This window comes from Dioszegia hungarica (assembly GCF_025882075.1).
Source record: "Dioszegia hungarica strain PDD-24b-2 chromosome Unknown MKK02contig_6, whole genome shotgun sequence".
NCBI classification, from domain to species: domain Eukaryota; kingdom Fungi; phylum Basidiomycota; class Tremellomycetes; order Tremellales; family Bulleribasidiaceae; genus Dioszegia; species Dioszegia hungarica.
Genome location: NW_026515768.1, coordinates 1,338,112 through 1,362,283, shown reverse-complemented (window position 1 = coordinate 1,362,283; position 24,172 = coordinate 1,338,112). Strand labels below are relative to the sequence as shown.

Sequence of the window (24,172 nt, the reverse complement as noted above, 5' to 3'; positions counted from 1 at the left end):
GGATCCGATAGGGAAAGCGTAAACATGGTTCTGCAGATGGCGAGAAGGTGCGGAACGGTGCGGAAAGGTGCGGGGATTCTGCAGATGCACAGTTGGGGTACGGAGATATGCGGCGTTACAAGAATCAACTGGCTGAGTTATTTCGGAATTAGGCTATCCAGGCACGAATGACATCATGCTAATCAATTGGAAAGCTACTTTGGGTAGTTTAGATAGCAATTGCATGACACGTTGTGGATGGTTGGTATGGGGAAAAGAGTCGCGACCGAGCGCAAAGATAACTGACTGTCTTCTCCTCTCTCACTTGCTGAAGCAAACGACCCATCCCTAGCTCGCAGCCCCAGCTGCGAACTTTCCCTCACTGTAAGTCTACACCGCAACAAGTTACCATTTGCACGTTCCCAGGCTCAGGGAGGGGCTAGCTTTGCCTCACTTCTCGCTTCCTTTCTCCATCACAAACGTTTCCCAGTGTCACCTTATATCTGACACCCCAGTCCACCCTCCTCCCACTCCATCCACCATGGACTCGATGATCCCCGACCCCGACCCGGTTCCCCCTCCCTCCCTCCCCGACCTTCGCGAGCACGTTCAACGCCTCGAAGCCTCACACAAGGCCAAGGGCGTCAACCTTTCCGGCCGCATCATCCATGTCTGCCACCACCTCCCCGTCGAGATCATCAAGGTCGTCACCGAGGAATTTGAGCCCTCTGCCACCTACACCCACCCCATGACCCCCGAGTTTAAGAACGAGGACGTCATCCCTACCGTCGAGAGCTCGGACTCCAAGTGGAAGATCCACGCGCGGACGGCTCACCCGGCGTTGATCTCGGGAATGAAGAGTCTGTCCGAGACGCACGAGCAGTTCGTTGTTGCTTGGACGGGTGACGTGCTCCTTCAGTCGCAGTCGCAGCCGACTCCCCAGCTCCCGTCCGAGAGCAAGTTCCAATCTATTGCTCAGCGGTTCAGCGAGGACGCGCCGACCCCTACGACGCCTACGCCGAGGAACCCCGCCGCGCAGCAGCCCAAGCCGTTGAGGGTGTTTGGCGGCGAGTTTAGCGAGGAGGAGAAGAAGGAGCTCGAGGGGGAGTTGAAGCGGTTTGGGGAGGTCGAGACGAAGCGGGAAGAGGGGGGATTGACTTATATCCCGGTATTCCTCCCGCCAGACGTCAGCAAGGGGCACTATGAGGGATTCTGCAAGAAGAGTGAGTAGGGCGTTGACTGAGCTGATGATAGCGCTCTGGCCCTTGTTCCACTACCTCCTCTGGCTCGACTCGACCGCTACCGTCCCGGCTCCCGACCCCTCATGGATCGCCTACTCCAAGACCAACTCCCTCTTTGCCCAAAAAGTCGCCGAGATCTACCGCCCAGGCGATCTTATCGTCGTCCACGACTACCATCTCCTCCTTGCGCCCAAGATGATTCGGGAGGCCCTCGGACAGGTGTCTGTTCCTGGTGGCGGCTGGTCCGCCAGTGCCGCGCCTACCCCGGCGGTCGAAAAGAAGAAGATGGACTGGGACTCGACGCCGACCAAGGATGGCGCCAAGGCGGCAGTAGGGAGTCTGCTGGGTCAGGTCGGGCACGCGCTCGGCATGAACCAGAGCCAGGGTAGTCAGGGGAAGGAGCCGGCTGAGATTATGATTGGGATGTTTGTTCATACCCCATGGCCCTCGTCCGAGATCTTCCGGTGTCTCCCAAGTAAGTCTAGGTGTAACGTGGCTGACTTTAGCCCGCAAGGAAATCCTCGAAGGGATGCTCGGGGCCAACCTCGTCTGCTTCCAGACCTACTCGTACTCGCGTCATTTCGTCTCGACCTGTATCCGGGTCTGCGGTTTCGAATCCACCCCCGGCGGTGTCGACGCCAACGGCTCGGTCACGGCGGTGGGATACTGTCCTATCGGGATTGACGTCGAGCGGGTCCGCAAGGAGCGCGACTCGCCCGGTGTCGCCCCCAAGGCGGCTGCTCTTCGTACCCTCTATGGCGACAAGAAGATCATTGTCGGCAGGGAGAAGCTGGACGTTGCCAAGGGCGTCTACAACAAGTTGCAGGCGTTTGAAAAGTTCCTCGAGGTGTACCCGGAGTGGAGGGGCAAGGTGGTGTTGATTCAAGTGACGACGCCGGCGCTTAGCGAGAGCCCCAAGCTCGAGCGAATGTGTGCGGAACTCGTCAGCCACATCAACGGGACGTACGGGTCGTTGGACTTTACCCCTGTTCACCATTAGTAAGTTTGATGTAGGACGCGCTGACCGTAGCCACCAAGCGATCGACAGGGACGAATACTTTGGTCTCCTCTCGGTAGCGGACCTCGCACTCATCACGTCGCTCCGGGACGGAATGAACACCACCTCGATGGAGTTTATTCTGTGTCAGGAAAAGACCACCAAGTCGCCCCTCGTCCTTTCCGAGTTTATGGGCACGGTCGCGTCCTTTTCTCAGGCGCTTCAGATCAACCCACACGACCTCCTCATGGTCGCCGAGGCGATCAACAAGGGATTGGGCATGTCGACGGAAGAAAAGGAGGAACGGCACGATACCCTCCACGACTCGATCATCGGGCACACCAGCCATACTTGGGCAGCTACGGTTCTCAAGCAGCTCCTGGAGAATGTTGGCGGGGAGCACCAGGCGCACCAGACGCCGTATCTTGATACTGCCAAGTTGACGTCGGCGTACGCTGGCGCCAAGAAGCGGTTGATGCTGTTTGACTATGACGTGAGTTGAACCTGGGGTTTGGCTGATGACAAGGGAACACTCACGCCGATCGTCAAAAACCCAGCTGCGGCCGTCCCTACCGAACGCACCCTGCATGCCATTTCTACCCTCGCGCAGGATCCCAAGAATGTCGTTTACCTCATCTCGGGGCGTGATGGGGATTTCCTCGAACAGCACTGGGGTCATGTGCAGGATCTGGGGCTGTCGGCGGAGCACGGAAGCTTTGTGAGGGGGCCAGAGGATGAGGAGTTTGTGAATATGACGGAAACGCTGGATATGAGCTGGATGTCGGAGGTGGAGGAGATTTTCAGGTATTACATGGAGGTAAGTCCAACGTTGAAAGGGATTGAGCTGATGTCTAGCGCACACAAGGAAGCACGATCGAAGTCAAGAAGGCGTCTATTACTTGGCACTACCGGAATTCCGACCCCACGTTCGGCGAGTTCCAGTGCAAGCAGGCCTTGGACTTGCTCGAGAGTTCCCTCGCGCCCAAGCGGCCCATCGAGGGTGAGTCTATCCCAAGGGGTGTAGCTGATGTCAGTCCTGGTCGGTAAGAAGAACCTCGAAGTCCGCCCGCTCGCCGTCAACAAGGGCGAGATCGTCCGACGGCTCATGTACGAAAACCCCGACGCCGACTTTATCTTTTGCGCAGGCGACGACAAGACGGACGAAGATATGTTTAGATCCCTCCGGACCGTCTTCCCCCCCGGCGGCATCTCGAACGGCCCCAACGTCCTCCGTCCGCCCGTGGCGGTCACGTCGGCGTTGGAGCCCGAGGAGGTGGCAGAGCTGCCGGACGTCGAGTTGATGGTCAAGCCAGAAGGCATTTTTGCGACGACGGTGGGGCCTGCAGCGAAAAAGACGCTGGCGGGGTGGCACGTCACGTGTCCGGAGGAGGTGGTGGATGCGCTGGAGCATCTGTTGGCGGGGCAATAGGCGATGAAGATACGGGGAGAGGGGGTTACGGTTTTCCGATAGATTATACATGTCTTGTGAATATGGATCAGATTCTGGCTGCAAGGTTTTTAGTCGTCCATCCCGTCCATCCTCGTGCGTTTTCTTGCCTCTTCCGCTTCTGCGCCCCCCTCGGCCCCACCCGCTGCAGCTATGCCCCGATTGACAGCCTGCTCCACTATCCCTCTTAATCTCCCCTCTGGATCCTCGCCCGTCCGCTGCGCTTCCTCCATGATCGCCTGCGCCTCCAGCATGAGCTCGTCCGCCTCCATATCTGCTATTCTCTCGGCACGGGCATCGACTGCTGCTGCCCCGTCTGCTGCTGGTGGCACACCGCCGGAAGGCATGGAACGGAGGTAGGCTGCTATTTCTGGGTGGTCGTCTTCTAGGTAGTCTGCCGCCTGGTTATCAGCTCGTCCTGCATGTTAAATGTCAAGTGAAATAGAGGGAAGACAATTTACTGTCTGCCCATCATCGTTCTCCGCCGCCACGTCCGCCCCATGGTCCACCAACCATCGCGCCGCCTCTACCCCTTCGACCGTGAAGAGCGGGGTCTCGCCTTCTGCATCGGGAATGTTGATGTCTCCGCCTACTGACAAGAGGTACTCGAGGAGCTCGAAGTGGTGGTAGGATGCGGCGGCGTGCCTGCTGATCAGCGCCTGGATCGCGGCATCAATGGGGCTCGGAGGGCGTACATTGGCGTGTAGGAATTGGAGTCTTTGATATTGGGCGATAGACCCTCGACCTCGATCAGGTGCTGGTTGATCAGCGGGGAAGTCAAAGTCAAAGTGGAGGGAGGGACATACCTTGACCCGCGTGATATCGCCGTCTGAGGCTGCTACCCAGATGTTCTTGTTGGCTGATGCTGGCTGAACCATGATAGCTGATGATCGTAGGATATGGATGTAGCGGTAGAGGCACGGTGGCAGTCAAGCAGGTAGACGATGGAAAGATCTAGAGCTGCTGGAAATCTTGAAGCTGGTCATGATGGTTCGCTGTAGCGATGCCGTAAGTATTCAGGCACGGTTGATAGCCGCAGAGAGACAGAGGCCATAATGCAAACGCTCTTCTACCTCATATACCAAACGTCCTGAACTCAGGCGGCTCGATACTCCTGAGACCAGCCGAGATGTCGGCCTCAACTCTCGCCGAACAGGTCCACTCAGCCTCTCGTACCGTCCCCTCTGGCACGCTGGACCTCGAGGTTCGACACCATCTGGACCGGTCTTTCCACGACCTGGACTTTGTGCTCGGCCATGCGGGTCCGAGTAACCATGCCTCCAGTGCAGGAGGGAGGTATGGGAAGCGGAAGAGGACCGTCAAGGAGGAGGTTGATCACTGGGAGCGGGACGAGGCTGCCGCGGCGAGAGATGTGAGCTCAATTCGATGGCGCGAGCTGATCCGGATAGCTAGAGTCGACGAGCGCAAGCCTTCCACAGCTCTTGGAAGAAACACATACAAAGCTCCAGACGTTCCTCTCGTCCGCTTCGGAATTGTCGGTCGAGCGGTATACGGTGGTCGACAAGTTATCTTACTTGATTACCGAGTTGAACGCTTCGGAGGATGAGGCGGATGGGCAGACGTTGTTGGTGCAGATGGAAGAGATGCAAGCTGAGCTGGCGAGGTTGGAAGCTGGGCTGGCTTGGGCTAGTATCATGGAGCAGGTCTTGCGTCTGAGGTATGTTCGTCAATAAGGTCTGAGCTGATGGAAGCGAGCAGATCCTCTCGCCAGCCTCGCACCACCCTTCCCCGCTCGCTGCCTTGCCGCGGTACCGAGAGCTCCACTCCTTGATCGAGTCGTTGACTCAGCGCCTGCCATCCAGCATGGCTGTGCTGGGCGTTATTACCGGCGTGAGAGAATCGACGTGGAACGGCCTGAGAGAGGTGTTGTCCAAGTAAGCTTCGAGATCTTCCAAAGGTCCCAAGCTGATCGCAGAAACCTCTTGGACGCCTGTGAGGCTATCAAGTGGCCGTCAAAGGTCCAATACACTTCTCTATCTATGGACGAGCGCCGGCGGTTTGAGCGGGCGTATAGCGACCTGCTATACTTGCAAGTAGAGTGAGTACACCCTAAAGAGCAGTATCTGACAGCCAGGGGCGAGAACTTACATGGTCCATCTACCCTTGCCTGGTCTTCAGGAGAAGCCCTCTACTCGCTGCAAGCGATGATCAAGCCTATCGCGCTCCGCTTCAAATATCACTTTCAAGGCTCAAAGACTACAAATCGGATCGACAAGGTACGTCCATCTTCTCACCAACACTGACCACCAGCCTGAATGGGCATTTGCAAACATCCTCGACCAGATATACGAGCATACCCCTTTCCTCCTCTCTATCCTGCAGCCCCTTACCGCCCGATCTGGGTATTCGGAGGTGGACGTCCGATCCGAATTCATCCTTGCTCTCTTTCCTACCATCCTCGATCTGCTTCGGCAGAGGATACCGCTCTTACTCGACAGGCCGGCTCTGCTAGCGCATACGGTGTACCAGACGGTGTTGTTCGATGACGCTGTTCGGGAGGGCGGATTTGTGCTGTCAGGCACGTCGGCTGGCGGCGCAGAGGAGAGATGGGAAGGACTGACTGGAGTGATTCTGAGGGAGGAGGGGTGGTTTGAGAAATGGCTCGTGGGAGAGAAGAAGTGTGAGTCCAATTGGGGACGACCGAGCTGATGGAAGTCGTCGATTCTCAGCTTCACAGCATCATTTCATCACCTGAAGCGTGGAACATCAGCGATGAGGCGATGGAGGAGGACGAGACTGCCTCGGGGCGGAAGCCTTCCACGAGCTCTCGGCAGATCAAAGCTCTCATCGAACAAGTCACCGGTGAGCTAGACTGGCGGCCGAGCTAAGACCCAGACCGCTACTCGCCCCTTCCCGCCCTGGTACACCGCTACCCGTTCCTCCTGCAAATCCAGCTTCCCACGCTCCTCACGTATCATCAGCGTATCAACGGCTCGCTTGACGCGTTCGAAAGCCTCTCGTCGGCTTTTGCCCGCCATATTCCCGGCGCCCTGTCTGGTGGGACGCGGTCTGGGGTGCACTTTGACCAGGCGCAATTGACGAGTGGTGAGGCTGGGCTCGGGAGGCTCATCAAGGCGAATTTGTCGGCCGAGTGGGTCGTGCAGGCCATGAAAGGTTGGGCGGACGAGACGGTAAGTCGGCAAGACGTTCAATCTGACGTTTAGTTCTTTGTCGAGCTTTCGGCGGAGTTGAGGATGTCGGAAGAGACACAATGGAAGATACAGGATCCGCTTCTTCCGTCTGAAATCAAGGAGTGCGGCAAGGACGAAGTGGACGTATCGGTCTTTGACGTCCTGATTGAAAAGTACGAGGCGGTGTGTGAGCGGTCGGAAGATATGATTGTCAGGCTGGTGACTAGTGAGGTGGAGCAAGAGCTCAAGGAGCATCTGAAGCGGTACGTCTAAAGTGCACGAGATCCAGCTCATTTTCTAGACGATGGGACCAGACACCCGGCGATGCCTCCCCGCCGTCCCCGCACCTCCTCTCGGCGCTGACCACCTACACGCTGCACCTCCGCGCGCTCGCCGCGGATCTTCCACCTGTCCCCCTGTCACGCCTTTACCGCCGTATAGTCTCCCACCTCGCCAACCACATCACCCAGCGCGCCATCTACTCTGGCTGGTCCAAATTCAGTCTGACTGGCGCATCGGAGCTCCGGAGCGAGATGACAGACTTTGTATCCGCCTCGGCGGAGGTGTTGCGGGATGCGGGCGGACTAGTAGCGAGAGGGAGTGAGGTGCCGTGGAAGGCTATCCTGGATAGGATCACGGTATTGGCGCTTCCGACGGCAGAGGGGAAAGGGGAGGACAAGACGCCGACGTTTAGTCAGGGTATGGCGGCGGGTTGGTCGGATGGGGAGGAGAGTCTGAGGCTGTTTTGCGAGAGGGCAGGTGTGAAGGGGATGGATAGACAAGAGCTGCAGGCTGTTTTGAGGAGACGGAACGAGTGCTGGAGATAGGTAGATCTATGAATGACATGGTGCACGCAATTTCTTGTTGCGCGGGGTGGTCGGATGGGGAGGAGAGTCTGAAGCTGTTTTGTGAGAGGGCGGGGGCAAGGGGATGGATAGGGCAGAGTTGCAGGCTGTTTTGAGGAGACGGCACGAGTGCTGGAGGTAGATAGGTATCTATGAATGACATGGTGCATGGAATTTCGTCTTGCTTCTGGTCTGCTTCACTAGCTACTATATGATCCTCACTTGATCACCCTTTATTCTCGCATCTAGTAGCGTCTGGGAGGGGGTCCTCCACCATATCCACGAGGCGCTGGACGTCAGCCTGACTCAACCCTGTATAGGTATGAGCGGTACTCACGCTCAGCATACCCATTTCCACCGCCCATGGGCGGCCCATATCCCGAACCCGCCGGCCCCGGACCTCCACCAGGCAGCCTCAACCCATCCGGTCCAATATTCGAGAACAGGCCCATAATGTCGTCGGGCCTAAACACGGGTCCTACTTGGTGAGCTTTACTCAAGGTTGGACTCACCATCGAACGACCTAGCAGTAGGCAGCTGCCCGACAAACCACGCGACTCCCTTGCTGACGCCTGACCGATCCCATCCGTCTCTGGGCGGCATAGGCCCGGGACCGCCGTACCCTCCAGGAGGGGGCGGGATCCCATTCCCACTGGCATGTCTTGGAGGGGCACCACCATACCCCGGTCCCGGGCCGGGCCCCATGTGTACAGGCGGACGGTCTCCTCCAGGTGGCGGCAGATATCCTCGACCCTTGGCGGGCGGTGCGATAGGTCCCGGATCGAAGCGTCTGGGCGGGGGAGGCGAGTTGGGGCGATATCGCTTGTTGCCGCCGAAATCGCCGTTCCCATTCCGAGATGGGGAGTGCGAGCGCTCGATCGAGCGGCGGGGTCGAGGGGGCGAGAGGGGCCGTTTGATGACGGGCGAGATGGACGCCTGGGCCGGGACTGGGGGGAGCGGGTGGGATATGGTTTGTGCCGGAGGGGGGGCGATTGCCATAGTTGGCGGGGGCATGTTTTGTACAGGAGGCGGAAGGAAAGGTGCTTGCGGTGCGGCGGCGGGCTGTGGGCGGGGAGAGCCAAAGCCAAGGTCGCGGCGGGCTATCTGATCCATCCCGTTGTACGTGTATCGCTGGGCGAAGCGCTTCAAAGGTGAATCTAGCATAACAGCTATCGAGTCTACTTGCAGGAAGCGTAGCTCACCTCCTGGGAAGGTCTCGGAGAATCTCGATTCCAACTTTTGTACCGCACCGAGATCACCATACATGTACTCGTACTTTGCCCAGGCCTCCCAGAGCGGCTTTGCCTTGTCCGCCGGGATTTTGAGCGTAGATCTCTCAAACAGGGCTCGCGCATCTACCCAATCAGCGCTGCACATCACTTCTAGGTTGACAGCACCCACTTGTATCGTCATTAACATTCAGCAGGAACTGGAGATACTTGATGACATAGTCGACGTCGTCCGAAAAGAGCTTGAAGCCGAGCTCGAATATCCGAATAGCGACGCCCGAGTCTTTGTTGACGTGGTACTCCATGAGCGCTACAAAGTCAGGCCTGCGCTTCTACCAGAACTGACCGGAAGCTTCGTAAATATGCCAAGTGACATGAGGCGATTTGCGCGCTTTCGCAAAGATGGCTCGGGCGCCCTTGATCCCCTGCATCATGAGCTTTGTCCGAGACCCACAAAACCCATAGCTCACCTCGGCCCGCCTGGCATACCGCATATACATGACCCAAACCACGCCCATCGCATTCCGGAGCTCGTCCGCTTCCTTCCCCCTCCGCTCACTGACAAGCCGTCCCCGCTCTTCTCGCTCATCCATCACCCGGTTATAGACCGCCATTGGCCCCTCACCATCAATGTCCATTCCGTCTGTTGCAGGCCGGGGGATTTCGGGCCCCTTGGCAGCAATGACTTCTTGGGCGATCCGGTCGTTGAGCGCGTCCATGTCGTGTGCGAGCTGGTCGAGGAGGTTTGTAAAGAGGGCGTGGGCCTCGGAGAAGAGCTTGCGATCTTCTTCAATCTCGGCGGTGGCAAATGTGAGGAGGATACTGTGGGTTAGCTCTGACGGCTGGGGAGGTACCTTTTGGGACAAGCGACTACGCCAGCGTTGAGCACTTCTGCCGCCTCGTTGGTCTTCTGCTCCTTGATATAGTGATTTCCTGCGTAATGCCTGAGGTCAGCCGTTTCGTGGCTGATGACTCACCACAACTCTGGAAAGTGCCGCATCTCGGCTAGACATCTCCGCATGGCATACCCAATCCGACCGGCTAGAGTTTCCGGGTCGGCGATGACGAGCGGATTCCCCTCTTCCCATTTGAGATACGCCTTCCAGCTGTTGACGAGTTGCCTGTCGCTGTCGGAGAATGTCGGTGTGGGCGGTATGATGGGGTGAGGCAGGACGTCGGTCAGGCTGCGAAGTTCTCGGAGGGCCGTGCGGGCCGTCATATAGGCGGGTGATCGTTCCGCCAGGAATTTTTTGGACTAAAGTGAGCTCACTCTTAAAAGAACTCACAGTCTGCTTGTTGACGCTCGACTCGAACGCGTCGTATCCCTTCCAAAGCACCTCGACGTTATTGAGCGGGATACATATCGCCCGCTGGTAGATCTTTCGCAGACTATCCTGCTGGGTTTGGGTATCCCAAGTGTTTTTCGGCTAAATCAGCTCAGCCACAGTACGACCCACCTTGGCATCTGCTACGAAAGCAATGTACTCTCCCCAGATATCGCCTGCCTCCCTGTCCACTCCGCACTGCTTGAGTGCAAACTCGTACGCCTCGGTGATGACCCGCCGCTTGGACTCTTCTTCTGGCGTGCCCAGGCCGAGTGGGTTCTGCCGCCTGATGTAGTGGAGGTACGCCTTCCAGATGTTGACGTCGGCGGAGGCGGTGATGCCGCCGGACGGGCCTTTGAGGGCTTGGCCGAAGAGGACTTCGACTTGGGAAAAGTTGGTCAGGGAGGATTCGAGATTGATGAGGGCGAGGAGGGGTTGTGACTGAAGTCAGCAGAGTAGAGGTAAGCACGTACAGCTGTGGGGTTTTCTTTGGCGATAGCGGCGTACCAGCCGCGAGCGTCGATGATTTCTGAGCGCTGGATGGACCAGTCAAACAGCGCTAGTAGGACTTGGGGATTGGAGGGGTCTACTGTCAGCTTTAGGCTAGAAGGAAGAGCTCACATCTTTGCCAGTCCTGGATGATGTCTGGGTTGGAGGCGACGCTCGGCGAAGCAGAAGTCAGTCCTTCGGGGAGGGGAGGACCGCCGATGAGCTCGGCCGCGGCAGCTGCGGGAGCGGGCGTTTGTAGGGATACCGCAGGGACAGAGCTTTCGAGGGGCTGCGTGGAGGCCTCGGTGGCTTTGGTGGAAGCCTGAGCTGCGCCCTCGTCGTCGTCAATGACTATTTCGTCGCCATTGGCTGCGGGGGCTTCTACGGGTGCGACGGGCTCTTGTGCGGCATCCTGGGGATGTTGGACCGAGGGAGACGTGGAAGGTACATCGGTCAGGGGTGGGGCGACGGAGAGGGTGGGGTCGATGAGGCTTGGGTCGATTTGAAGAGCGGATGAAGGCTGTACGACGACCTCGGTAGCCTCTGCGGGTGCTTCTGGAATGGACTGCTCAAGGACCGCTTCCATTGCCTCTGCATTTTGGATGACTGGGTTTGGCTCCGTGGTCTCTGCTCCTGCCTCTACTTCTGCCTTTGCCTCAGGTCCTGCATCTACTCCGCTAGACGGAGCAAGTGCTACAGCCATAGCAGTGTCCGCAAGGTCTGCTTCGATGTCGGTCAATTGCTGCACATTTTCTAGGATGGCTGCGGTGGAGGGGGTGGAGGCAGGGTCGTCCGACATCTTGTGTGCGAGGGAAAGGAAGGGGGCGTTTGTCGCTTGGAATCACTTGCTCAGTGGGTTCGATGCTATCAGAAGTACTTGTCTGAGGAGGGTACTAAGTGCAGTGTTGTCCATGCAGAGATGTCGATAGGTCAGGATTTATGGTGCGAGTAGAGAAGTAAGAAGGACTAGCAGGAAAGCCCGCCCCCCTGGGGCGGGCGTCACTGAGGGCGAGCAAATGACTGGAGCGGAAGCAGATTCGCGAGGAATGTGGCACCAGAGAACCGCTTGAGGTGAAGCCATGTAAGGACCGTGCATGTTAAGTGAATGTACTATAAATGGTGATGATTATACTATATAACTACTACCCAGGTGTAGAAGAGGGACCCCCGCCCGAGCCCTCGGGAGCGCCCTCGGGAGCATCGTCTGCAGCGAGAGATCTGGTGTTGCTCGCCGGGTTTCGTCGCCTACGCTTCGGCGGCTCAGGCTTTTCGGGAGTGGAGGGAGGGGTGGCGACATTGGGATCGGGGATGGAGATATCGTCAACGCGAATGACATAAATCCCGGTGGGCTCGCGGGAGGTGAGGTGACCCCTGACGACTACGGTCGCGGGAGGGGCGGGGAGACGGAACCGTTCCCAGCGCTTGGTGAGGGGGATCATGATTTTGAATTTGAAGGGATGCTGAACACCGGCCTGAGGGGTCAGTATCCTGCTGATAAATAAATTTGAGATGGATACAAAGACTTACCCCATATTGCGTACCAGTAATCACCGCCTCGGAGTTACTCGTTGCTGTGCCAATGGTACCGATGGCAGTGATGAGGATCTCGCGATTGAGGGGGACGTAGTCAAAGTAGTCCTCGTCTGTACGTTAGTTACATCAACTTCGAAAAATAGCAGAGACTAACCGTTTATATGGGGCGCAGCCCATGGGAAAGATTCCAGAATCATTGTTCACCTCGTTGAGGTATCCCTGATACCTTCCAAGCTTGAGCCCCTTCGACCAACCATGCGTGCCATATGGGAGGATTAAGGGATATTGGAGGGGGAGGTAGGTGCTGGAAAATTCGGAAATGTTGGAGAGGGGACCGTCTGTCGCTCGCACCAAGATATCACGGACGTTTGAGGTGAGTGGGTCGCCCGTGTTGACGATAGCGGCGACCTCGTCGACCCGCGGGCGATTATACCGGCGGGTGTCAGAGGCGAAAGGCTCGAACGTGAGGATGTTTAAATCAACTGCCCCAGTTCGGAGGCGGTTGCGATTGTGGGTAAAGAGGTGGACGTAGGGATTGTGGGAAATCATAACCTCTGAGAGGATACGACAGACTTCGGCGTTGAGGGTGGGGCGGAGAGCTGTCTGCTGGGCTGGGGAGTTGCCATGGAGATACAGCTGGAGGAATTGCGGAGCATCACCAGGACGTGGGAGGAGAGACCCTATCCGATGATGAACCTGGCCGTTGATTTTGAACACATTTGGACCTCCAGGCTTATACGCCCATGCATCCATATGTACCCCAAGCGATGTAAAAGCGAAACCGCTATTGAAGGTACGGATATGGCTGCGGAACGCGCGACCACCTGAATGTAAGCTTGGTTCTCGCATGATCACAAAGGAAGCACTCACGTTGATCATTGACGTCATAGAGCATCCTTAACCGTGGAGGCGGTTCGGGAAATGGGGCAAGGTCCACTTTGCCGTATGAGCAGCACTCCTTGAAAGGTGTCGGAGAGCCAGAAGGAGGTTTCCCAGACTTCTCAGCCTCGTAATGCAAAGCATTACACGCCGGGCAGACGCGATCCATAAGCCCAAGATAGTGCTCTGGTACATCCGCCTTGTCGACAATAGGACGCCGTGCGACGGAAAGACGGGGGTTCAAGCGGCGTCAGCGAGCAGGGGGTGGAGAAGGGGTACGGGGAGCGGGGGAGGGCTGAGGGTTGGCGGGCGAGGGTGATCGAGCGGGGGAGGTGGCTATCTCTCAGCGAGCGCCTCATAAGCGGTGACCATACTCACAAGCTCTTCTACGCCTGGGCGGCCTAGGAGGAGGTGCGGCATATTGACCATCGTACCGCAAGTCAACGCCGACAATATTAATATTGTTGCGTGCGTCTCTGCGCCGCTCAGAGTTGGCCTGCTGGGCCTGAAGGCGAGCCGCAGAGAGGGCAGGGCGAGGGGGAGGGCTATAGCGTTGGGGAGACCGACGCTCACGTTGTGGACGCAGCATGTAGTACAAGGAGATGGTGCTGAGAGTAAAGAGCCTGTCAAAAAATCTACAGTGGTAGCAGCTGTACAGTGTTGCATTGATGAGTAAGTTGCCACCCAGCGGCGGGAAAAGTGCATTCCTCGGCCGACCGATGACCGAAGGCCGATGGCCGAAGACGCTAGAAAGCGTGGTAAATGTAAATAGTCCCCCCACGCGTGGTGAGGAGCCCAATCCTCAAGCACGCTATGCATCAAACTACAGCATGCAAGAAAAGAGGAACCGTCTATCTTGGGAGCTTAGATGCTATAGCGCTTTTCAAGTGAGCAAATCAATTGAGAAATGATGGAGAAAGAGAGAGGTCGATTTCGTGTTGGCAGGCTAATTAATATAAGGTAGATCGCTGGCTGGAGCGACCCGAAAAGGAACCTGGCTCATCGTGTTTATAGGCTCGCGAATGTGTTCAAGCCGTAAGTAAGCTAAGCTAGTTTTAGGCGCGCCATCCGGTGCCTGACTCCGATCGGGTAAGAGGTACGGGGCACCTTGAGCTTTGAATTCAAAATAGTTTGATAGTTGAGATCGCTTTGACCGTGTCCCAAGGCTGGCCTGGGTAGCCAGCTATTGATCACCACCAGGTACAAAGGCAGGGCCGCCCGGCAATATCCTCGTCAGAATCCATCTTGCATAGGAAGTCAGTCTGTGATCACGGCCAGGATGTTCGGCTCTTCAACTCCAGCCTATGCCCCGCTTCCCGCGGACGGCACTTCCCCCCGCCATACCCCGCCCACCCGAACCTCTCGCAACATCCGCCGAGCCACCATCATCTCCCTCCTCGTCCTCGCGCTCATTGTCGGTCTGGGCGGTTATGACGCCTCTCGGCCGGAGTCACACACCAAGGCTCTCCTCGCCCAGACCGGACTCGTCAAGCCTGACCTGGGGCTCGGACCCGTCAGCCAGCATCGCGAGCTCGTTTCGGTGGTGCTGATGGTGGGAGGGAATGACCATGGGATAGTAGATGTGATGAGGGCGGTACTGGCGATGACTGTCGGGCCGTATGAGCTGATAGGTGAGCTAAAAGTCGACAAGTCTGACGCAGGTGTTTTTACCGAGCCAAAGGACCAATCTCAGCGGATCTCGGCCATCCTCGCGCAACATCACCTCGACGCTCGGGTAGATCGCCTCGGACGTGGACTGACCCGGTACAAGGCCATCAACGCCACCTCAGGGGCGATATCGCTCGGGATCAGCCAGGCGAAAGGAAAGCATATCGCCATCTTGAACGCAAACGATCAGGTGGTAGGTTTCTTCGCGGACTAAGCTGACTGCAGTACGAGTACGGATGGGACCGCATCCTCCTCACCGGCCTCAAATCCGACCCATCCCTACTCGCCGTCTCCGGCAAAGCAGCCGCCAATGCCCAATTCAAAGATGGCAAACTGTCGCTCACCGATGTCAAAGGCGAGCTGGAGCGGAAAGACCACATTTCCATGCCAAGTCCTCACATCGAGATCCGAGATGTCGCGCTCAGATCGCCCATCATGTACGATGCGAGCAAGGCGGAAAAGTTGCTCTGGTTCGACGCGGACATGGAAGTGGAAGGTTTAGGAGACGTCGATGTGAGTCCTGAACGAGCCGGCCTGATGACAGATGTGCCTGCGAGGTGCTGCTTTCGATTATACATGCGGCTTCTACCCCGTATCGACCAAGACCAAGGAAGAGTGGAAACCGGTCCCTGGTAGCCTGATAATAGGGAACGACTCGGTCGTATCCGCCGGGCCGATAATGGATCTGCCAGAGGCTAAACACACCATTGCGACGCTTCCTGCAAGCCCACGCGAGATCGAAGATATCCCAAGGTGAGTGATTTCCCTACCAAGCTGACAGCAGAACCATCGTCACCGCCTTTTCCGGCAATCACCAAAACACCGTGCAGCAATGGTATCGCACCCTTCACCAATCCCCTCACACCCGCTACATTGCCTACATCCTTCCCTCCGACGTCATGGTCGACCCCGAGACCTACGCCGCATGGCAAGGCGTCGAAATCCGCGTATTCGACTTTTCCCGCTGGCCCGACTGGATGGACGTTACGCGCGCCCGAGGCGAGTACGCCTGGAAAGGCGTTATCGTGGAAGAGGTGATTCGGGATTATGGCGGGTTGGTCTTTTGGATGGACGCTGGAAATGAAATCACTGAAGACTTTACCCAGACATGGCGGGAAGTGGCGGATCTGGGAATGTTCTCCATCAGTGTTGGCGGGCCTATCGATCTGTAAGTCTGAGTTTGGGCTGGCTGACGTCAGGTGGACACATCCCGGTACAGTCGCATACCTCAGCCTCCCGCCAAGTATCATGGGCGAGAACAACTGCAATGGCGCCATGTGGGCCGTCAACTCGCAGCATTTCGACGCCATGAACAAGATTATTCGACCGGTATGCCCACCTTCTGCCAAGCTGACTCGCAGTACATTAGCTGCGTCATGACGAGGGAATGCGTTGCCCCCCTCGGCTCGAACCGCTCCAATCATCGCCAAGATCAGGCCGCGCTGTCTGCGCTGATACATCTGCACGGGTACAAGTGCGACTCGCATGCGCCAATACGGATGGGCGGGGATGCGCCTGGGGATGGGAGCAAGTTTTGCCAGGATGAGAATGGGAATTGGGGAGAGTGCTAGCGGAGGGTATTTTGGGCTTTAGTTGTTTATAGTAACTACGATGGGGTTATCTTTACTCGCTTAAGAGCGCAAACCCTATGGTTCGCAGCCGAAACTGCCGCGAAACCTGAAACGCTATTTTTACGTCATCGGTCCAGGCCCTGACGCGGACGATCGCTGTGCACCCCGCGCTGTCCGCTTCGGATCGCTGGAACGCTGATGTCAGACAGAAGCATCGAGCCCTTCGTCCAATCTTTCCATCCGCATTACATTCAGCATGGCCAGCACCGCTCAAGCTCAGTCCATAGCCGCGGCCCAGTCCGTCGCTATCACCGCGGCGCGCAACCACAGTCCCGCCGCTCACGCGCCCCTGCAGAAGCTGACCACTGCACACGGTCACTTCCTCCTTCCCCCTCCTTCGGCCAACCTCCCGGCCCCTTCCGTCCTCCTCCGCGGCGTCAATCTCACCTCTTCATCCAAGTACCCGCCATTCGCGCCGTCTACCCCTTCTGCTACGGGCACGCGGGAAGAGCGCGATCGGGCGAGGTTGGAGGAAGCCGGGTGGAGGACTGATATTCCAGCGGATAGTGGATGGTGGGAGGAGGCGGAGCAGGGCGGGCGAGACGGCTGGTTTGTCGGCAGGCCATTGAAGGAGGAAGAGGCAGATGTGAGTCCTGACGTGTGTACGTTGAGCTGACGAAGTAGGTGCATTTCAAGCGATTGACGGCGTGGGGGTTTACGACGATCCGATGGGTCATCCCTTGGGAGGCGTTGGAGCATGCGGGACCGTAAATTGGAGTTTCCTGATCTGTCCGGACCATTTCAACTGACATGCCAGAGGAAAGTATGACGAGCAGTACATCGACTACACGATCCGCCTGATGCGGAAAGCCAAGTCCCACGGGATCAGGATATGTGAATCAACCTCATCGTCGTCCGACCTAATGCTGACCTACAGTCATCTCTGCACACCAAGACGTCTTCTCACGCTTCACAGGCGGGTCCGGTGCGCCATACTGGGTACTCTTAGCATGCGGTATCAGTCCGAGACGGGTACATCAGACGGGAGCGGCTGTACTGCAGAGCCAATACAAGACCGAGGGTACGGGTGGAGAAGAGGGCAGGCGGGAGGCTGAGAAGGGAGAGCTGGGAGAGTATCCCGACAGTGAGCTTCCTTGCAGCGACGTCTACTCCTACAGTAGCTGACGGTCAGTGATTTGGAACGCCAATACCGGACGCCTTGCCGCCAGACACTGCTTCACCATGTTTTGGGCGAGCAGTACGTTTGCGCCGAAATGTCAGATAGACGGCGAGCCTGTTGGTGACTGGCTTCAGAAGCGCTTTGTTGGCGCATACGAGCAGTAAGCTACCTTTGCCGTGTCCATCTTATCCATCAGCTCACACCACAGTCTGGCCAAGCGGATACAAGAAGCTGGCGATCTGTTTGACGACAGCATGATTGGATGGGACTCGATCAACGAGCCCAACGAGGGATTCATCGAGATCCCGGACCTCAACGTTATTCCGGAAGCGCAGGCGTTCAGGTACGTCTTCCGGCGTTCAAGTCGCAGCCCCGCTGATCATGGAGAAAAGGACCCTCCCCCACACCCCTTCAGGGGTTCCAGCTCGGTATAGGCCAGTCCGTGTCCAACATTGAGAATGCCGACTTTGGCTCGCTAGGCCTGAAGAAGAAGGGCACCGTCACCATCACGCCGCCTGGCGGGCAGGGGTTATGGTTGACCAAGGCCGAGTCGGACGAGGCGGCGCAAAAGTGGGGCTGGAAGAGAGGGGCAGAGTGGTCTTTCTGGGACGAAGGGAAGGGGGGTTGCGTCTGGGCTGGGCATGGATTGTGAGCTGTCCCTGCATTTCGTCTGCAATCATGCCCCAGCTGATAGTATAGGTGGGACCCGGCTTCCGGTAAAGTCTTGCAGAAGGACTACTTTGTCAACAAGCCCGGCGGGGGCGAATACGAGTTCATTGACCAATTTTGGAAACGTGAGTTTGGCTGTGGTCATATCGGGCCGGAACTGATCGCCACAGCTGCATACATCGAGTACATCCGCGCAATCAAGCAGCATCAGCCTGAAGCCATCGCTCTGATCAACCCGCCTATCTTTGCTCGGCCGCCCAATCTGACTCAAGAGCACATTGGCGACCGAGCAGCTTTGAGCTCGCACTACTATGACGGGCTCACCATGATGGGCAAACGTGAGCTCTCCGACCATTGAATGTGGACAGCAGCTGACTCTTCAGGGAGACATCTCTTCAATGCCGTCAGTCCAAAGGGGTTCAGATTGTTGAAGACACGCACTGATCTCCTAGGACGCGGTCGGCATTCAGCGCGGACTCAAGAGCATGCTTGGAGCTATCACTTTCGGCGATAGCAGTATCCGAGCCAACTTCAAGAAACAACTGAATGAGCTTTCGAGCGATGCGGCCGATACGGACGGAATGGCAGGCAAGAATGCATCTCAGGAATGGCCGAGTAAGTTGCGCAAGGATGGGAATGTGGGCAGGGCTGATAGGGTAGCTATCATTGGCGAGATCGGGACGCCGTGGGATATGAAGAAGCACAATGGATTGTTGGGATTGACGAAGGGCAAGTTGAAGCGGGAAGATTATGATGAGCCGGCCAAGGTGAGTGGTCTTCCTCAGGTTGCGCTGTGAGCCGGAGCTGACTTTTCAGGCCATGGATCAACTGCTTGGCGCTGGAGGTAAGTATTACTTCGGTCCTCATATCATCGGAGCTGATCAACAGATGGCGCGAATGCCCTATCCTACACGCTGTGGACGTACGAACCCCTCAACACCCACGAGTATGGGGACGGTTGGAACGGCGAAGACCTCTCCCTCTTTAGCTTTGCAGACCTAGCCGGCGACGACGACCTCCCAGCTATGGACCCGCAGGACCTCTCGTCCCTCATCATGCTTGGTGCGCGAGGCGTGCAGTCCTGGTGTCGCCCATACCCGCTCGAAACGACCGGTGAAATCACCAAATTCGCCTTCAACATGTCGAGCGGGAAACTGGAGCTGAGTCTTCGGCTCCCTGCTTTGTCTCAGGACCCGCTCGTCGGTAGCTCGGCATCCGTACTTTCCGCTGGCGAGAACATGGGGTACACCAAAATCTACATCCCCTACGTCCACTACCTGGCTACCAACCCACCTGCAGCTCTCGAGGCAGGGATCGTCGCCAAGCGGATCCTCGGCGAACCGGACAGCGAAGGGAGCGAGTGGGTCAAGGGTCGCGGACCGGCGGTGGTTGACCTGGAAGTGGCCGAGCTGAGCGAGGGAAGTTTGACGGTGGAAGGACAATGGGGAATGTGGCGGTACCCCTTACAACAGGATAAGGAGAGGGAGATCAAGCTGGTCATCAAGCCGTGGAAGAGGGTGTAGCTATCGTATGATCATCTCTTGTGCATGGACTCCTCTCATACGGCGCCCGTCTGCGGACCAGCATACCCCAGGCACGGTGTTTCAGGGGTCCCATAATTACCCCAAGCAGCAAGTGCGCGTTGACGAAAAGTCGAGCGCGTCCGAGCTTTTATTCATCGGACGATAGGTTCACTCTCTACTCTGTCTATAGTACTTGTACCTCAGACTATACTCCTCACCCACTCGTTCCTCCAACACAGCAAACAGTAAGTCGACAGCAAGCGAATCGGCGCAGCGGTCGCTCGAGCTGGGACTGGCCGACGACTTTCACTGACGGTCCAGTGGTCGCCGAAACCCGCAAGACTGAGCGTGTCCAGCAATACGCTAAGCGATGGGACAAGGATTCCAGCAAGGACACCGACGCGCACAAGCAGTCTCGTCTGGATGAGTACACCGAGGTCGTCAATGGTGAGTCTTGCTCTTGGCTCTGGTATACCTGGAAGAGTTGTGCCCGGCAGGCAGCGAGCTCTCGGGGACATGCAGCTGATATCACAGGCTACTACGATGGTGCTACCGAGCTGTACGAGTTCGGCTGGGCCGAGTCTTTCCACTTCTCCCGGTTCTTCAAGGGAGAAGGTCTCCTCCAGTCTGTGCGTACCCTCCCCCAAAGCTTCAATCCGCACTGACCCCCAGCTCGCCCGCCACGAGCACTACCTCGCACACCAGCTCGGCCTCCAAGCCAACATGCGCGTCCTCGACGTCGGGTGCGGTGTCGGCGGTCCCGCACGCGAAATTTGCCGGTTCACCGATGCCAACATTACCGGTCTGAACAATAACGATTTCCAGATTCAGAGGGCGAACCAAAAGACCAAGAAGGCCGGCTTGGCGGAGAAGGTCAACTTTGCAAAGGGGGACTTTATGAAGATCCAGGAGCAGTTTGGCGAGGGGTCGTTTGACGCTGGTGAGCTCTCTAGCCGCGGACAGCCTGAGGCAGGAAGCTGACGGATAGTCTACGCCATCGAGGCGACGGTTCACGCACCTACGTTCGAGGGTATTTACGGCGAGATCTACAGGGTGTTGAAGCCAGGAGGAAAGGTGAGTTTGACTTGACCCTGGGACGGTCTCAGCTGATCCCTAGTTCGCCGTTTACGAATGGTGCATGACCGACGCCTGGGACCCATCCATCCCCGAGCACAAGAAGATTGCGCACGGTATCGAGGTAAGCTGGGATACGCGCTCGATCAAGGCACACAAGCTGACATACCAGGTGGGAGATGGTATCGCCGAGATGCGCAACATCCACGCCGCCCGGAAAGCCCTGAAGTCCGTTGGATTCGAGATTCTGCACGAGGAGGATCTTGCCGACCGTGAGTAGCAGCAGCGATAAGCGGTTGGATAATGCTAATGGACAGGCCCGGACCCGGTTCCTTGGTACTACCCCCTTGAGGGCGACCTGCGGAAGGCCCAGACCTGGTGGGACTGTGAGTTGCCGGCTTCATCCTCCTGCGCATGAGCTGACCCTTATAGTGGTTACTTGCTTCCGGACGTCAAAGGTCGGAATTAAGATCACCCAGAACTCGGTTTGGGCCATGGAGAAGGTCGGACTTGTGCCCAAGGGAACATATGATGTCGGAGAGACTCTGGTTGTTGCCGCTCAAAACTTGGTCGCTGGTGGTCGCTCCAAGCTGTTTACGTGAGTCTCACATCTTGACCGTGAAAGGCAGCAACTGATCGTGCAGCCCCATGATGCTCTTCGTCGCTCAGAAGGTATGTTCACATGTTTCACATTGCTGTGGGGCATTTGCTGACAAGCAGCCCGCAAACTAGGACAATTCCTCTATCTTATACCTTCCGGAGCGCTATAGAATATGCATGGGCTTCATTTGGACGTACAGGACGGGGCGGGTCTCGCTACTTTCGGGCTTCATTTCGGCGATCGATAATTCTGAGACGGGGCTGGCTGTCGGAATGGCTAACAAGCAGATCTTGTTGATCGTCCAAACATCGAACAACTAACTTCCAGTTGAATGGCTATCCCCCTCATATCATTGCTGTGTTGTACATTCTCACCACGCTAACGTTTCGCTATCGAACCTCCCCCTCAGGCACATGCAGGTACGCCGCAACTACCCTTTACTGAACTCAGCTGACAACCAGACATGCCCGGAATGTACTCCACCATGTCGCCCTCGCAGTCCCCCTCATCCATGTATTCCCACGCCCCAACAGTGATCCACCACTCGGCGCACCGGTCCGCCCTTGCCCGCCGAGCCACGCGGCAGTTGTCCAAATGGACCGAATCCCCCACTTCTACGCACGACCACCACTCCAATCACTCATCCCCCCACGCCCCTGTCCGCGCCGCCGACTACAGCTACAATGGCAACTACAACACCGAGTACACAGCGCGGAGGAAGAGCCAAGGCCTCACTCAGAGCCCGTACTCCCCCTACCAAGGCCTGGATGACGACCGGCACGACGGGGACGACGAGCACGTCTCGACCGTCCAATCTGGACCTACCGTTCGAAAGTACGCGGACCTCAACTTTGACGATGAGGACGAGGACGACGCGATTGGTTTTGCGCAAATTGGTCGGCGGGAGAAGATTGGCGGAGAGTGGGGGACGCCGGAGAGTGCTCTGGCGGGTATAGGGCGGCAGGCGACCCGCATGATGCGCGCCGCGACTACCAAGAAGGGCAGCGGCGGAAAAGACGTCGGAGTGGGTCTGGGACTGGGGATCGGGGGTATGCTCGGCGGCGGCTCGTATGCCCGGGACGACCGTAAAGGCAAAGAGAGCGGGAATGTCAGTCCCTCAACATCCGTCGCATCCCGCGGATCGGGTAGGCAGCGGCTGGGCGATCTCCTCTCAACGTCCTCTCGGAAACCGACGCGGGAGCGCGACTTTTTGACATCCGGTTCAAAAGTCTCCATTGCGTCAGATCAGTCCCGAGAGACCGCCACCACTCGGACATCCTCTAGCGAGAGCTCGGTCGGGGAGGCGGTCATCACTCCCAACCATTCCTCCGCCTTCACGCCGTATCACGACCGGGACCACTCGTTCAATACCGCCGTCAAGTACACATACCCCACTCGGTCGGCTACCACATCGGCCCAGCAGTACGCCGAGCGCGCCACTGGCCACACCCCTACCCTCGCGCCCAGTGCGCGGATTTACGACCCCGCAACCAATACCAATAGCAACACCGTCAACCTCTCCCCTGCTGCTTTCGCGCTCAGCCCCACCCCCGCCAACTTTGCCGCATCGGATCGGCCGCTCATGTCCTCCGGCTCACCCGGGTTCGGCCTCATCTCTCTCGAGGTTGCCCAAGAGCGCGAGCGTGTCCGGCTCGGCGGACCGACCCCCAAGTCCTCCGGGACTAAGAAGGGCAAGGACCAGACGACGCCACGCCTCCCCGCTGTCCCCACCCTCCCGGCGACGCAGAGCCAAAAGATCAAGAATAAAAAGAGCCTCATCTCGCTCTTTCGGTCGGCCACTGCCTATGCTAGCGGTAGCAGCGGGCCCGCGGGTCCAGCTCCCCCCGTCCCCGGCTTCAGTATGGTCAATACCAGCGCGGGCGGGAAGAAGATGAATATAGGGGAGCCAATGCCGCTCATGCTGCCTCATGAGGGGATGGCGACGCCTTCGGCGCGGGACCCTCCAGAGCAATGGCCGTCTGCGCCCCGGGAGTCAAGGGAGGACGCCCGCCCTCCAATGCGGGATGACCGACCACCCCAAGCCAGCCGGACCCTCCTTCCTGGCCCAAAACTCGAGCTGCGGCCAGTCAGCATGATGCTCGCCAATGGCCTACCCGAGGACTATCTCGCCTCGTCGTCCACGTCGGAGCTGGACGACTCGCAAGACGGCCGCTCGTCCGTCTTTACAGCAACGGAGTCCCTCTCCTCCACCTCCTCTCTCCTGGAAGACCCAGACGCCTCGGACCCCTCCGCCCACCCCGAGGTCCTCGCGCTCCGCAAAGAACTGGCCAACCTCAAAAAGACACACCAGTACCAACAGTCGGAACTCTCCAGCCAGCTCAGGGAGATGAAGGACCAGCTCTCCGCCACGCAGGCGGAGATGGAAGAGGTGCGCGCAGACAAGCAGCGTTGGGCGCCAAGGGAGGACGGGTGTACAGAGTGCGGATGTACCTGCGGCATGGCGGTCAGCGAGATGTTGATGGGGTCCGCGCCTTCGCCGAGGCTAGCGTCAGGGGCGGGAACGGTCATGGGGAGGGCGAGGAGCGGGACGACGAGTCGGTCAGTCAGGTCGGTAAGGTCCACCAAGTCGACGACGTCGGGACGGGCGGATTATTCAGGGATACCAGTGCCGGCGGTACCGATCCCCGAGCGGACGCCGGGAGGAGGTGGAGGGAGAGGTGTGATGGATCGCGGAAGGGTCAAGACGGGTGGGGCGAGGGGTGTATTCGGGACGGGTAGTTTGTACGAGTGGGAGTAGGACATTTCGTTC

At 57.8% G+C, this 24,172-nt stretch overlaps 9 protein-coding genes across 9 annotated transcripts; 6 read left to right on the top strand and 3 right to left on the bottom strand.

Moving 5' to 3' along the window:
- Positions 1-520: 520 nt before the first annotated feature.
- Positions 521-3,646, top strand: MKK02DRAFT_22974 (trehalose 6-P phosphatase; the record flags this gene model as incomplete). Its single annotated transcript, XM_053086652.1, has 7 exons — positions 521-1,202; positions 1,234-1,695; positions 1,727-2,219; positions 2,251-2,710; positions 2,744-3,034; positions 3,073-3,217; positions 3,252-3,646. 7 exons carry the CDS (start codon positions 521-523, stop codon positions 3,644-3,646), a joined length of 2,928 nt encoding a protein of 975 aa, XP_052948086.1.
- Positions 3,647-3,735: 89 nt separating this feature from the next.
- MKK02DRAFT_23446 (ankyrin repeat-containing domain protein) lies at positions 3,736-4,542 on the bottom strand (the record flags this gene model as incomplete). The annotated part of the gene is made up of 4 exons (XM_053086732.1): positions 3,736-4,065; positions 4,126-4,309; positions 4,360-4,421; positions 4,471-4,542. The coding sequence occupies 4 exons, from the start codon at positions 4,540-4,542 to the stop codon at positions 3,736-3,738; spliced, it is 648 nt and encodes a 215-aa protein (XP_052948085.1).
- A 251-nt stretch (positions 4,543-4,793) lies between these two features.
- MKK02DRAFT_42694 (TIP-1 family-domain-containing protein) lies at positions 4,794-7,643 on the top strand (the record flags this gene model as incomplete). The annotated part of the gene is made up of 10 exons (XM_053092118.1): positions 4,794-5,036; positions 5,074-5,342; positions 5,377-5,559; positions 5,601-5,723; positions 5,760-5,901; positions 5,936-6,305; positions 6,341-6,487; positions 6,521-6,816; positions 6,850-7,079; positions 7,118-7,643. The coding sequence occupies 10 exons, from the start codon at positions 4,794-4,796 to the stop codon at positions 7,641-7,643; spliced, it is 2,529 nt and encodes an 842-aa protein (XP_052948084.1).
- Positions 7,644-7,957: 314 nt separating this feature from the next.
- On the bottom strand, positions 7,958-11,290 carry MKK02DRAFT_22491 (putative cleavage stimulation factor, 77kDa subunit; the record flags this gene model as incomplete). The annotated part of the gene is made up of 13 exons (XM_053086574.1): positions 7,958-8,142; positions 8,174-8,534; positions 8,610-8,818; positions 8,864-9,016; positions 9,063-9,200; positions 9,237-9,315; positions 9,361-9,712; positions 9,745-9,834; positions 9,868-10,145; positions 10,177-10,317; positions 10,348-10,656; positions 10,689-10,804; positions 10,837-11,290. 13 exons carry the CDS (start codon positions 11,288-11,290, stop codon positions 7,958-7,960), a joined length of 2,865 nt encoding a protein of 954 aa, XP_052948083.1.
- Positions 11,291-12,363: 1,073 nt separating this feature from the next.
- On the bottom strand, positions 12,364-13,086 carry MKK02DRAFT_23076 (uncharacterized protein; the record flags this gene model as incomplete). The annotated part of the gene is made up of 1 exon (XM_053086666.1): positions 12,364-13,086. The coding sequence occupies one exon, from the start codon at positions 13,084-13,086 to the stop codon at positions 12,364-12,366; it is 723 nt and encodes a 240-aa protein (XP_052948082.1).
- A 1,309-nt stretch (positions 13,087-14,395) lies between these two features.
- On the top strand, positions 14,396-16,355 carry MKK02DRAFT_42691 (uncharacterized protein; the record flags this gene model as incomplete). The annotated part of the gene is made up of 6 exons (XM_053092117.1): positions 14,396-14,977; positions 15,010-15,297; positions 15,329-15,537; positions 15,569-15,952; positions 15,984-16,113; positions 16,146-16,355. The coding sequence occupies 6 exons, from the start codon at positions 14,396-14,398 to the stop codon at positions 16,353-16,355; spliced, it is 1,803 nt and encodes a 600-aa protein (XP_052948081.1).
- Positions 16,356-16,611: 256 nt separating this feature from the next.
- On the top strand, positions 16,612-19,727 carry MKK02DRAFT_22736 (glycoside hydrolase superfamily; the record flags this gene model as incomplete). The annotated part of the gene is made up of 14 exons (XM_053086621.1): positions 16,612-17,001; positions 17,040-17,122; positions 17,173-17,249; positions 17,293-17,442; positions 17,548-17,695; positions 17,744-17,878; positions 17,923-18,183; positions 18,235-18,329; positions 18,375-18,542; positions 18,588-18,607; positions 18,657-18,819; positions 18,865-18,971; positions 19,021-19,048; positions 19,093-19,727. 14 exons carry the CDS (start codon positions 16,612-16,614, stop codon positions 19,725-19,727), a joined length of 2,460 nt encoding a protein of 819 aa, XP_052948080.1.
- A 326-nt stretch (positions 19,728-20,053) lies between these two features.
- On the top strand, positions 20,054-21,403 carry MKK02DRAFT_23535 (sterol 24-C-methyltransferase; the record flags this gene model as incomplete). The annotated part of the gene is made up of 8 exons (XM_053086742.1): positions 20,054-20,174; positions 20,262-20,356; positions 20,400-20,667; positions 20,716-20,801; positions 20,845-20,925; positions 20,974-21,073; positions 21,119-21,187; positions 21,234-21,403. Coding segments are annotated over 8 exons (990 nt in total), but the record flags the coding sequence as incomplete, so codon positions are not given.
- Positions 21,404-21,886: 483 nt separating this feature from the next.
- MKK02DRAFT_42689 (uncharacterized protein) lies at positions 21,887-24,160 on the top strand (the record flags this gene model as incomplete). Its single annotated transcript, XM_053092116.1, has 1 exon — positions 21,887-24,160. One exon carries the CDS (start codon positions 21,887-21,889, stop codon positions 24,158-24,160), a length of 2,274 nt encoding a protein of 757 aa, XP_052948078.1.
- Between the last annotated feature and the right edge of the window lie 12 nt (positions 24,161-24,172).